This window comes from Scaptodrosophila lebanonensis, unplaced genomic scaffold (genome assembly GCF_003285725.1).
Source record: "Scaptodrosophila lebanonensis strain 11010-0011.00,11010-0021.00 unplaced genomic scaffold, SlebRS2 tig00001415-arrow-pilon, whole genome shotgun sequence".
NCBI classification, from domain to species: Eukaryota; Metazoa; Arthropoda; class Insecta; order Diptera; family Drosophilidae; genus Scaptodrosophila; species Scaptodrosophila lebanonensis.
In genome coordinates this window covers 9,751,109-9,763,957 of record NW_022060742.1, presented here as the reverse complement: position 1 = coordinate 9,763,957, position 12,849 = coordinate 9,751,109, and the positions used below count along the sequence as shown (strand labels likewise).

The 12,849-nt window shown below is 38.7% G+C and overlaps 4 protein-coding genes across 4 annotated transcripts; all 4 read left to right on the top strand.

Moving 5' to 3' along the window:
• Nucleotides 1-513: 513 nt before the first annotated feature.
• LOC115632169 (multidrug resistance protein homolog 65) lies at nucleotides 514-8,372 on the top strand. Its single transcript, XM_030529197.1, has 10 exons — nucleotides 514-1,126; nucleotides 1,942-2,187; nucleotides 2,246-2,417; nucleotides 2,484-3,261; nucleotides 4,444-4,544; nucleotides 4,597-5,429; nucleotides 6,576-7,136; nucleotides 7,197-7,578; nucleotides 7,638-7,994; nucleotides 8,060-8,372. The coding sequence occupies exons 1-10, from the start codon at nucleotides 834-836 to the stop codon at nucleotides 8,258-8,260; spliced, it is 3,924 nt and encodes a 1,307-aa protein (XP_030385057.1). The 5' UTR covers nucleotides 514-833; the 3' UTR covers nucleotides 8,261-8,372.
• Nucleotides 8,373-10,138: 1,766 nt separating this feature from the next.
• Nucleotides 10,139-10,845, top strand: LOC115632995. Its single transcript, XM_030530315.1, has 3 exons — nucleotides 10,139-10,222; nucleotides 10,290-10,445; nucleotides 10,504-10,845. The coding sequence occupies exons 1-3, from the start codon at nucleotides 10,174-10,176 to the stop codon at nucleotides 10,608-10,610; spliced, it is 312 nt and encodes a 103-aa protein (XP_030386175.1). The 5' UTR covers nucleotides 10,139-10,173; the 3' UTR covers nucleotides 10,611-10,845.
• A 142-nt stretch (nucleotides 10,846-10,987) lies between these two features.
• On the top strand, nucleotides 10,988-11,379 carry LOC115632935. Its single transcript, XM_030530228.1, has 2 exons — nucleotides 10,988-11,087; nucleotides 11,145-11,379. The coding sequence occupies exons 1-2, from the start codon at nucleotides 11,036-11,038 to the stop codon at nucleotides 11,345-11,347; spliced, it is 255 nt and encodes an 84-aa protein (XP_030386088.1). The 5' UTR covers nucleotides 10,988-11,035; the 3' UTR covers nucleotides 11,348-11,379.
• A 171-nt stretch (nucleotides 11,380-11,550) lies between these two features.
• Nucleotides 11,551-12,211, top strand: LOC115632934. Its single transcript, XM_030530227.1, has 2 exons — nucleotides 11,551-11,730; nucleotides 11,788-12,211. Exons 1-2 carry the CDS (start codon nucleotides 11,673-11,675, stop codon nucleotides 12,069-12,071), a joined length of 342 nt encoding a protein of 113 aa, XP_030386087.1. The 5' UTR covers nucleotides 11,551-11,672; the 3' UTR covers nucleotides 12,072-12,211.
• The last annotated feature ends 638 nt before the right edge of the window (nucleotides 12,212-12,849 follow it).

Genomic DNA, 12,849 nt, shown 5'->3' with positions numbered 1-12,849 from the left:
TGCTCTTTCCCTTGAGAGAAATTCGATTGAGTGATGAAGATTGAAAGACGTTTCACAGAAGAATGGCAGAACGATACATACATATGTTTGGCCAGAGAGCTACTATCTTATACAACTACATAGAGCTTATTACCATATTATACTGTACTTCCTTCATCACCTAGGAATTCTTGGCAAATTGCGTAAATTTACTCAGCTGACCTCTTGCGGATAGTATATACTATGCATACCAATAACTATGTTCGTTTCCCCACCTTCTACAAAGTCAAGCTGCAGTCTTTGCTTGCAGACAGACAGCTATACATTAGTTTTCCGCCGAGTCACGTTTAGAACCTTGAGAAAATCAATTCAATTGATATTAATAAATTTGAAAATGGCACAAGAGAGTGTGCAAAACTATCCAGAAACAAACCCCATAAAATTTCAACAAACCTCAATGGATGTGCGCTCTCTTTATGGCAATAGAAATGATAAAATGCGGCGACAAGTGCCCCAGACACCACAGTTGATCGTCACATTTCAGAGTGGGAACACACGCCAGAAAAGTCTTAGCACCGCGATCCGCTCTCAATTGCACAAACAAAACTAAAATCCCAATACATAATGCAAAATAATTAGTGGGGAACACAAATTATTGAAACTTTAAAGCGCAGTTCTTCGACGAAGCCAGTTGATAGTTGAAAATTTGTATTAACAGCTGAGATTTTGATGCGCGATCTTCGAACGCTCGACAATTGTTAATTAACCCCGTGGGTCAATGTGTGTGCATGTGTTCGAAAGTTGCGGTTAAACTGAATAACTGAACTATAAAAGTCAAGTGCAAGTTCCATATAATGACAGCAAACAGCGATGTGGATGATGATGGATCGAGGGAAACAAAGGATCTTAAGAAACAAAAGCCAGCGCATCGCTCGGTTAGTTATCTCGAGCTCTATCGATATGCCAGCTGGACCGATTATCTGCTCGTGTTGTGCGCCTTTATAGCGGCTTTATTGCGCTCCCTTGTCTTTCCCATTGCCATCGTGCTATACAGCGAACTGGTGGCCATGTTTATTGACAGGACACTGGGTGTAGGCACCAGCTCAACCACCATAGCTTTGCCAATATTTGGCGGCGGAACAATTCTGTAAGTTTGTGGAAGTCTACGTAGGTTGCCTTTTATATCTCGGGAATGATAAAATCTAGGATAGCCAGATCAAATTTTACATTTGCATCGTAAAGCCTAAGCCTCTTACTATAAGCGTAAAACAAACTCAGAACGTGTTCGTATTACGCACCTTTTGTTTTCCTACAAGTCACTTAAATAGATTACCTCGCCAAATAGAAAAAAAAGCATTTGACGTAATTTATTTAAACTAGAGTACGTGAATGAACAAACTTTGACTTAAGATAATGAAGCTAGGAAACGCTGGTACAGTGAATTCTGCCGTGTCCACGGCTCCTTCGCTCCTGGCGAGGTTCGTCCAGTTCGAGTCTCATCCAAGAACGGTTGATGTGCCAGAAACATTCGATGCTGTGCATAGGTTACTAATGCAGGATAACGTGAGGTAGAACCATCCTTGGGCACTTCCAGCACTTAGCATATATCCTATACATGACTACATGACAATATGCCCATCAAGAGGATATGTTTGTTCACAAAAACTGTTTATAGGGTGATTGCTTCTCGACTATGCCAGCCCTCAATCATCCTTTCCAACATCCCATTTAAAAATGTAATTTTCCTTACAGCCCCGATTTGAAACACAATGACTTCTTTTTATATCAATATAAAGAGCTTCAAAATTTGTTTCAATCTAATGTGCTGATCTAGATAGTATTTAGAAAGACAATATAACCGTTTTTGATCAAATATCTTTGTTTTTGCTCTCTATTCTCGCAATATAAAAGGCAGCCCTCGTAGCGTCAGAGATATAGGCTGATATTTTTGATCAATCGCAGCACTAATGCCACCTATGAGGATAATATGGCAGAGCTACGCAAGGACTCCATTTCATTTGGCATTCTTATGACTATGGATTCATTACTTATGTTGCTATCTGGTATCGCCTATGTAGACATTTTTAACCATTTAGCTCTGAATTTGACGGTGCGCATGCGCCGTGAGTTCTTTAAGGCCACACTGAGGCAAGAAATAGGATGGCATGACATTGCGAAGGATCAAAATTTTTCCGTTCGCATAACAGAGTAAGTTGTGGATAATTATATATTTGGCTACACTATATCAGTCTTCTTCATTTCCTAGTAACATGGAGAAGATTCGTAATGGAATTTCCGAGAATGTGGGACACTTTGTGGAGATTGTGTGCGATGTAACGATAAGCATACTCATATCCTTTATTTTCGGATGGAAGCTGGCACTGGCGGTGTGTGCTTACATTCCCATTACTATGATAGTTAACTCGGTGGTAGCACATGTAAGTAAAATCAGAAAAGCAGAATTTTGATGACTAATAGAATAAGCACCTACTCCTTTACCTTAGTACCAGAGCAAGTTAACCGCCAGGGAACAGAGTTCCTATGTACGTGCCAGTTCCGTTGTGGAAGAAGTCATCGGAGCCATACGCACTGTGGTCGCTTTTGGCGGAGAACGCTCGGAGTCCACACGCTACGATAATCTGTTGCGACCGGCACTTAAGGCTGGCAAATGGAGGGGTGTCGTGTCGGGCTTAAACGACACAGTTTTGAAGGCCATGATGTTCATTTGTGGAGCGGGTGCCTTTTGGTATGGCGCCAATTTGATTCTATACGATCGAGACTCCGCGGTGGAGGATCGAGACTACACACCTGCCGTCGTAATGATTGTCATAGCGGGCATCATTGTGAGTGCTCAGCATATCTCCCGTACTTCTCCCTTTCTGGAGTCGTTCGCCATGGCACGTGGCTCGGCTGTAGCCATATATGATGTAATCGATCGAACGCCACTGATTGATCCGCTCTCAAAATCGGGCAAAATACTTAACAATGGCCTTAAAGGTCGCATCGAGTTTCGTGATGTGTTCTTTCGTTATCCAGCACGCGAAGATGTTATCGTGCTGCGTGGCCTGAATCTTGTCGTCGAGCCGGGCCAGACTGTCGCGCTGGTCGGAGCCTCAGGTTGTGGGAAATCAACGTGCGTACAACTACTGCAACGCTTCTATGATCCGGTATTCGGTCAGGTCCTCTTAGACGACGAAGATGTGCGCAAATACAACATTGGCTGGATGCGCTCCAACATTGCCGTAGTGGGTCAGGAACCAGTGCTATTTCAGGGAACTATTGGTAAGTGAAAGGTTATACTCTGTACATGAAATGTAGAAAAATATATTAGCTTTGCCGAAAGTGAAAACAGGCTGAAGGCGTCCCAGACTCCACAAAGAATATACATTCTTCATCAGCATGACAAGACGAGTCGATCTAGCCCTGTCTGTCTGTCTGTCTGTCCGTATGAAAAACTGGATCTCAGAGACTATAAGAGCTAGACTATAAGAGCTGTTTTGCACAAAGATGTCTCATGTGTGTACGCTGTACGAGTTTGTTCTATTTTTTATGGCCCCTGGAATCCACCTTTATCTCAGAGACTATACGACCTAGGGACACTTAGTTAAAGACAAAGTCCCGACTTTAGCTTTTCCGCCTATTTTTAAATTAATTAGAGTCATCTAAATTTAATGTGGAAATTAAATAAATATATTTGCAATTCTTATAGTATACCAAGTACCTAAATGATGGAATTTACAAACTTTTTTTAATTAATTGGAGTCATTCAATTTTACTAAAATAATTCTAGGAATTAAATAAATATATTTGTGAAAAATTGCAGCCCTCCTCCACGATTCTCATACCAAGTACCTAAGTGATGGCATTTTTAACTTTTATTTTGGTTTTTTTTTTGATTAATTTGTTAGTGAAATAACTGTGGAAGTTAAATAAATAAATTTGTGAGAACGCCCGCCCTGCTCCGCGATTCTCATACCCAGTACCTAAGAAATGGCAACTTTGAAATTATTTTTTTGAAATTAATTAGTTAGTGAAATATTTGGGAAAATTAAAGAAATATATTTGTGAAAACAGCCGCCCTCCTCCGCGATTTTCATAATTGATGGCATTTCTAACTTATATCATAGTTATTTTTTAATTAAATAAGTGATGGCTTTTCTAACATTTTTTTTTTTGGGATTAGAATATTGTCTTGAAATTTGGCAAGCACGTTGAGTTAGTGGTTATGTGTCCGTTTGTCTAGTTTCATCATGATAGGCCGGAAGTTACGTAAATGTGATAACCGCCCGCAGCTGCTGGTGTCGCTGCAATTCTTCCAATTCTTCAACTCAAACAATTCTTCCGTGAGTTTGTGTACACAAGGCGTTACTTTTTTTTAATTTTTAAAAATTTTATTATTATTCTACACATATGTACAGAGTATTGCACCCGACTTTAGAATTTCCACTTGTTTTTTACCTGCAGGAGAGAACATAAGGCACGGCAAACCAGATGCTACGCAGAAAGAGGTTGAAGATGCGGCCAAGGCAGCGAATGCTCATGACTTTATCATTGCATTCCATAAGGTAAAAGGAATTTCGGTCACCTCTTGCTCTATTAATCGTGCCTCTATTTCAGGGCTATGACACGCACATCAGTGAAAAGGGTGTCCAACTATCCGGTGGCCAGCGACAACGTATTGCCATAGCACGTGCTTTGATACAACAGCCCAAGATTTTGCTGCTGGACGAAGCCACATCTGCATTGGACTATCATGCCGAGAAACTAGTGCAGGAAGCCTTAGACAGAGCTTGCAAGGGACGCACCACACTTGTGGTGTCACATCGTCTCTCAGCGATTAGACAAGCCCATCGAATCGTCTACATAGAGGATGGCAAGGCCTTGGAGCACGGCACCCATACGGAGCTCATGAAATTGGAGGGCAGCTACCATAAGATGATCACATTTCATGATTATGAGGACACGCCGAATGAAGTGCTTAGCGAATTAGATGAGGCAGTCGTATTAAAAGATCGCAAGGCCTCACACGATATGGAGCAGCATACGTTCAACGCATTAAAGTCGATTGACAAAAACGCCGAATTCCAGATGCAGCGCCTTAACGGGATGACCAAAAACGAAGAATTACAGGAAGCCAAGCAGGCAAAGAAGGAGAGTAGTAGCTATGTACGGATCTTCTTTCGCATAGTCAGTTGGGCGCGACCTGAGTGGAGTTTCCTGGTTATAGGCGCCATTTGCGCTGGCCTTTACGGCTGCACCCAACCAGCCTTCTCCATTGTTCTGGCCGAACTTTATGGCTCGCTGGCTGAGCCTACCGATGAGCGGGTCCTAGATCGTAGCTCGGCCATGTCTATTGTAAGCGTTGTTATTGGCATTTGTGCGGGTACTGTTTGCTTTATACAGACGTACTTCTTTAACCTAACTGGGGTTTGGCTGACGACGCGCATGCGGTGAGTGTTTCCAAATACTTATGTTTCGATTTACTTTATTTATAAGTACTAAGTATAGATGGAAGCTTTCAGCAGGGTTTATTTGATTTTGATCTTGAAATAAGTTTGCCATTTGTGCAGAGAGATAATACACTCATAAAAAAACACACGTATATTTATAATTTATTTACGTTTCTTTATACCTGGATTTAAACATTTTTATCATCAATTTTTCACCACAGTGTGTTTTAAATATAAAGTAAGCAGAGTTCAATTTTGAGTTAAAATGGATTTAATTTTCGCCAAAGGTTTCTTTTTTGTGATAATAAAATATTTGTCCCCTTTTCTGTGTCTACTTTTCAAACAACAGTATATATTAATTCATTTTAATAATTATTTATTTTTTAAATGCATATTACTTGTACAACATTTTAAATATAAAGTAATTTGCGAACTTTTCTTAAAGTTTAGATCAATACTTAAATTAAATTGAGGAATAGCTGATTGAATACACTTGTATTGTATTCGATTCAGTGTTTGAGTATATTTTACCTTTGAAATTATTCGAATTAACTTTTAAAAGTATTAAAATGAAATATATTTCCATTCTATTTAAATCAACTATAAAAAACTTCAAATAAAAGTTAAGAAAAATATTCCAATTTGTATGAAATACAATAAATTTAACTATTTGTTATTTGATGAATACACTTGTATTATATTGGATTCAATGTTTGTGTATATTTTACATTTGAATTTATGCGAATTATCTTTTAAAAATATCAAAATGTAGTATATTTCTATTCTATTTAAATAAACTATAAAAAACTTCAAACAAAAGTTAAGAAAAATATTCCAATTTGTATGAAATGGAATAAACTTAACTATTTGTTATTTGAAGTGGGCGCATATTAAAATTAAATATGGTTCAACATTAAATTGAGCATGGCACACTTGAATGATGAAGATTTCACTTTGTTTCAAATACTTTTTTTATTTAAATCAATTAATTTAAAATACGTTGTTTTTGATTTATTATTTTAGATAATAGTTGTATAATGCATTGAACCATTAGACATGTTTCGTATAATGGACCGTCAAGTCCTAGCAGTTGACCGTTCTATTTCATTTTTCTTATTCGTATTACATGTGTTATTACTTTTCCAGCTCTACGACATTCGATTCCATTATGCAACAGGAGATTGCCTGGTTTGACGAGAAGGAGAACAGCGTTGGCGCACTGTCGGCTCGTTTAGCTGGAGATGCAGCCAGCGTGCAAAATGCCATCGGATTCCCACTAAGTAACATCATACAGGCCTTTACCAACTTTATATGCAGCTTGACCATAGCCTTCTATTATTCGTGGGAGCTGGCTCTCATTTGTATGAGCACGGCCCCCTTTATGGTGGCGTCGATTGTGTTTGAGGCCAAGTTTGGTGAGAAGTCCACCTTGAAGGAGAAACAATTGCTGGAAGAGACGAGCCGCATAGCTACAGAGACGATCGCACAAATACGCACAGTAGCGGCATTACGTCGGGAAGAGGAGCTAATAAAAGCCTATGACGCTGAAGTAGAACGCTATTATCTGCAAATCAAAAGTCGCCTAAGATATCGCGGTCTCGTTAACTCTTTGGGCATGGCCATCATGTTCTTTGGCTATGCCGTAACACTAACTTATGGCGGTTATATGTGCGCCGAAGGTAAAATTAAGTTCGAGGACATTATGAAGTAAGTGGGGAATTCGTTCGTCTCACAAATCTTAAACTAAGCACACCTTCGGCTTTACAGAATCGCCAACACCATGCTCTATGGCCTTTTTATTTTAGCTCAATCATTAGCTTTCACGCCGGCTTTCAATGCGGCCCTTCTTTCCGCGACACGAATGTATGAGATTATTGATCGAAAGCCACTCATACAATCTCCAATGGGAGTGGGGCTGCCACACAACGGAAACGTAGCGCACTACAAATCCAATGTGGCGGAACAAGGTGTCAGCTATCGGAATATTAACTTTAGCTATCCCTCCCGACCCGATCACAAGGTGCTGAGCGACTTCAATCTGGACGTACTGCAGGGTAAAACAGTGGCCCTGGTGGGACCATCGGGCTCTGGCAAATCCACATGCGTGCAGTTACTCCAACGCTACTATGATCCCGATGAAGGCTCAATTGTAAGACTTCTCACAATTAAATAAGTAATTTAAGAGCAACATTTAAATAATCATTACAGCTAATCGACCAGGAGAGCATACACCATGATATGGAACTGAAAACTCTACGACGTCGTCTGGGCATTGTTTCGCAGGAACCATCGCTGTTCGAGAAAACCATTGCCGAGAACATTGGCTATGGAGATACCGCACGTGCTGTTCCCATGCAACAAATCATTGATGCGGCTAAGATGGCCAATGCCCACGATTTTATTATGACACTGCCAGCCCAATACGACACTGTGCTGGGCTCCAAGGGCACTCAGCTGTCCGGTGGCCAGAAACAGCGCATTGCCATAGCACGCGCTCTGGTCCGCAATCCCAAAGTCTTGCTACTAGATGAGGCCACCTCTGCACTAGATTTTCAGAGCGAAAGGGTAATTGAATTTCATTTCGATTCAGATGGCATTGAATGGTAGACACCCGCTGTTTTCAATTTCAGGTGGTGCAGAGCGCCCTAGACGAAGCCTGCTCTGGTCGCACCTCTCTGGTTATCGCTCATCGCTTGACCACAGTGCAGAGAGCCGATGTTATCTGTGTAATGCACTGTGGAAATATTATTGAGCACGGCACGCATGCGCAGCTCTTGGCCAAAAACGGCATCTATGCCAAGCTGTATCGTAGCCAAACGAAAACGTTATAAACATAGGATAGGGCTATTAAGCACATTCAATAGTTTGTTGTTCTTGAAATAATGGATTATACTATACAGCATGAGGCCACATTTTGTTAACATTGGAAGCTTTGAATTTTTAATGTACAAATTAGTTCAATAAATATACATCTCTCAGAAATATATGACCGCATTGGAATTCAGTTATTAGAATGTGCAGCCAATCAATCATTAGTTCATTCCTCTTTTTCTGACAGTCGTTTTATTGTCAATTATACAACTTTAATTTAACTGTAAGAATAAGCAAAATGGGTGACAACCAACTTTAATCAAGTTTTTATAAAGCAGAACAGATTGACGATAATAATGCTAATCCAATTGTCCTTCCGTACCTCTATGTGATTTAATTACTAATCTACTCACAGCTAAAAGCTATTGCATGCAAATAGTATACCTGTCCATCAAATCGGACCACTTTATCATCATATTAACGATGTTCATTTTAAAAGCATTTCTAAGAAGAAAGATGCCGACCAGGCTGACTTGAATTGAAATATATATATTTATTGTGATCTATAATTATCGCGAAACACTAGCTTACATTTTTAAACTCATTCCAATTGTAAAATAATTATAATTTTCTTGGCTTGTGACCGTGGATAGAAATAAAAATTTATGAATATTGCATTCTAAAACGAGGGAGATCACTCATGTTGTATTTCTTAAAAGTATTTAAATCATTTAGTTCCAGATTTATACAGATAGGCACTACCACCACTAGCTGCGAAATTTCCTTCCTGCATCTTTCTTTCTGTCCATTAAAATTTGACATTCTCTTTCGCATGAAAACATTATTATTTTGTTTTGTTCTTTTAAAGTTCCTTAGGACAGTTCCATTTTTATATAACTTGTTTGAATAAATATATATTTTTAGTTCGAAAAGAGTATTATCGCTACAGCTCTACTAATATGTACTATTAAAATAAAAGATAAATATATTGCTTGATCATGGAGAAGACAGCCAAGTCTATTATCTGTGACTGAATGTACAAACTTTTGAAAGTATTGCTATTTATAAAATATGACAATGAATCACAGTTATCTCTGATATCACTGCTTCGGGTCAGTAATTAACTTTTGTTTGCTAATTTCTACACACAGAATAGGTGTTTTTTTCTAATCTAATCGACAATTTTGGCAGAAAACATAACAAAGAACAAACAAATTTGTTCAATTTTATTTCATTTAATCACAAAAAAGTGGCCCATAAATTTGTTTCTATTATCAGTTAACAGAGTTCAGAAAATAAAACCTTATCTACCTAATTAGATATAAAGTATGTTTTTAGATGTAATGAGTGAACGGATAGTTTATAAAATGTAATAAAATTTTCATTTGGAATTCACACTGTTACGAGCATATTTCTGGTTGCACTTTACACAACTTTTTTTTGTTTTTAATAATACTGTTATATTTATAACTTACATTAAACTTCTAGTTAAATACAAATACAACTTAAACTAGGTGTTTAGTCTTAATTACAATTTAACATTTATAATTAACACAAATCTGTCTTTCTCACTATTCTTCTCGCTTTCCTTCACCGTCCCAGCAGGCGCCCTTTATCCAAAGAATAAAATAATGTTTCAGAGGAATTGTCCCCCTGAAGTAGGCAATGGAAATGTTCACTGTTGCGACATTAAGTCGCCGCCGCAAGTTATGCAACGCTTTGTTCGAGTTCATTATGAACTGTAACTGACCGTCCCCTTGGACTATTATCTAATACATATCAGTTGTATCGGGGGATTTATAATGCGGCAATTAATTTTTATCTTATCACCACACATTAAAGCTTTTGATAAATACCTATTCTTTGAAAGCAATTCAGTTGGATTGTGTTCTGCATAGCACTTGGTTCGGATATTTTTTGTATTCCTTAAGCCATGTACATCAAATTAATATTATTCTTCAGCTGCCTTTGTTTAGTGTTGTGTGAGTGATTTATTTAATTGACTGGGAAAGGGAATCTTATCGAATGTCTAATTAAACTATTAAATAGACTACACCATCGCTTCCAAGTCATGTCCACTGCAGGAACAGTGTCGCAATGCGACCGCCACGAGTGCCGTTTGTGTGTTTGAGGAGAAGGAGGGCTGCATACGTAAATTCGTATCAAAATGCCATATGGAGATAGCAGCTTGTCGGGAGCACAAAGGTAAATATTGCTGGTAGGGAAATATATTTATAGTGCGATTAAAGCGAACGTGTTGCAGATTATAGTGACTCCAGTGACGTATATTGCGAAATGGAGACATACTTATGCGAGGAGGGGTACGAGCGCTGGACCATCTTTTTTGGCAACGAAAAAGCTTTACAGTAGATTTAAGCTACATGAATAAACGTATTGTATGCATGTTTGAGTGTATTAATTAAAATTTCTAATAAGTATGTGGCTGTCACCAACGACTAACTAAAGACAAACTAATGACACCAACAGCCCCAACCCAAGACCGGTTCCAACCAGACACGATCGCACGCACCTAAAAATCACGTGCGACGAGACACAGCGACGCGACGCCTCGAGCCTTTGTTGGCTTTTGAAATTTGCGTTTGCTTCTTTCACGCGATTTATTTTTGGCATTGCTCTTTTGCATACTCTTGGCTCTACACGGGTCCCATTGGCTTTGGTTAGCGCCAATCAGAAGGGGCCCAACAGAAGCACACATTTATATATAAGATGTGGATTCGTCCACACTCTCGGTGTCAGTGTTAATCACTCGTCGCAGACGTATCGATTTCAAAGCTATGAGTGTAACGCAAACGATAATGCTGACCATATGTCTGGGACTCATTTGCGGTGAGTATAGCTTTACATTAGAGACCCCCTCTTTTTAACCAACCATCACTATTGTAGCGCTACATGTACATGCGGGCTTGGCAGTAAGTCAAGAACACCTCGAGGAACTGTACAAGAATACGCCGGCTGTGCCGGATGAGCGTCTGGCCGATGCGGAACTGGATAATGCATATGACATCTATAAGTGGAATGCCACAATACACTGGCCAACGGTTGGGAAGACAAACAGCCGAGATGTAAATCAGAATCACATCGATTAGACCAAACGCCCAACACAATATGACGAACATCGGAAACCTGTCAAACTCTTCGAGCAATCATTACAATGAATCAGTATACGGTTATGGCTATGTAGTTCTAAGCATGCTTAATACAATTAATAACACAAAAGTAAATCAACAAAAAAATGTAGTCTAAATAAATTTTGGTAGAACGTGAGCTAACCGTGTTGCACTACATTTCGGCAAAATATCACGTAGATCGTCTGCAGTCTTCCGTTTTAATCAATTGCATATAAGAGTCATCAAGAAAGTGTCTCAAGATTCAGTTTAAATTGGTCAACCATTGTGCGAGCGCGTATTCAAAATGTTTCAACCCAAAGGACTGGCCTTCTATTTTACATGTCTACTGCTTTGTCTAACTAGTAAGTTATACGAATAGCTATCAAAACTTTCAAAATTATAATTATGTATATTTCAAGCGTTCAACTGCCTGTGCCAAGCTCTGCCCCTCGACGAGCTGAGTAGGGAGGATGACCGCTTCAACGAGATAAGCAGTGAGCTGGATCGCAGGATTATTCCAGAGGTGGATCGAATCTTCAGCAGCGCGGAAGAGCCGACGGCCACGTCTGAGAACCCTAACAATGCACTTCAAAAAAGCGAAGGACCGACCAGTGAAGCTTCCAAGCATGCACATTCTATGCTCGCCTCCATGATGTCCTTTGTGAGCAGCGCATTGCACTTTGGCAGGAGGCTTGTAAGATAATGCACTTATTTTTAGATAAAGTGTAAACATCTCGTTAAAGCAATCAAGTTGTTTGTTAACCTTGATTACCTATATTTAAAAAAGAAAACAAAAACTCTTCTCCGACGTAATAAACACATGTTAATTGGTTTTTCGGGCAATCTGAGATAATTTCCGCAATCTTTTTACATGCATCGGTCGATTCTCATTACAATTTTTGGTGTGATAATGGCTGTCGAACGAGTATGCGTGCCCTAGTTAGACTGAACAATCTAATCTTATTTCCCCAGAACACTAAACAATTCGGCTTATTGTGATTTTCTTCACCTTATTTAAACAGAAATCTAAAAACCCTACAGAAGATCAACATTCAGATCAATCAGCACTATATATATATATACTATAAGAATATAAAAATTGATCTAATCGACAGTGTGATAAATTATTTAATTATCTAGCTCGCCTAAGTAGTCATCATAGACTTAACAGCATTAAAAACTTTTAAACTACAATCCAACAAAAAAGAGATTTTGAGAATATCGAAACGGATCACATTTTATTAAACCTTTAAGATCTAAGATGGTAAATTATAATTTTAAATAATTTAAAATTTAAGTACAAAAGTACAAAATGATATAGATTGTCAAGATCCTGCGGAAATAGTGGTTAATATAATTTATTTATTTACATTAATACTTATTTACAAAATAATTTGTAGCTGGACCAACTTTTTCCAAGTTTTTAGCAGTCTAATTTATGTTATAGTGTATACAGAGGCTCTACATTATCGAATATACAA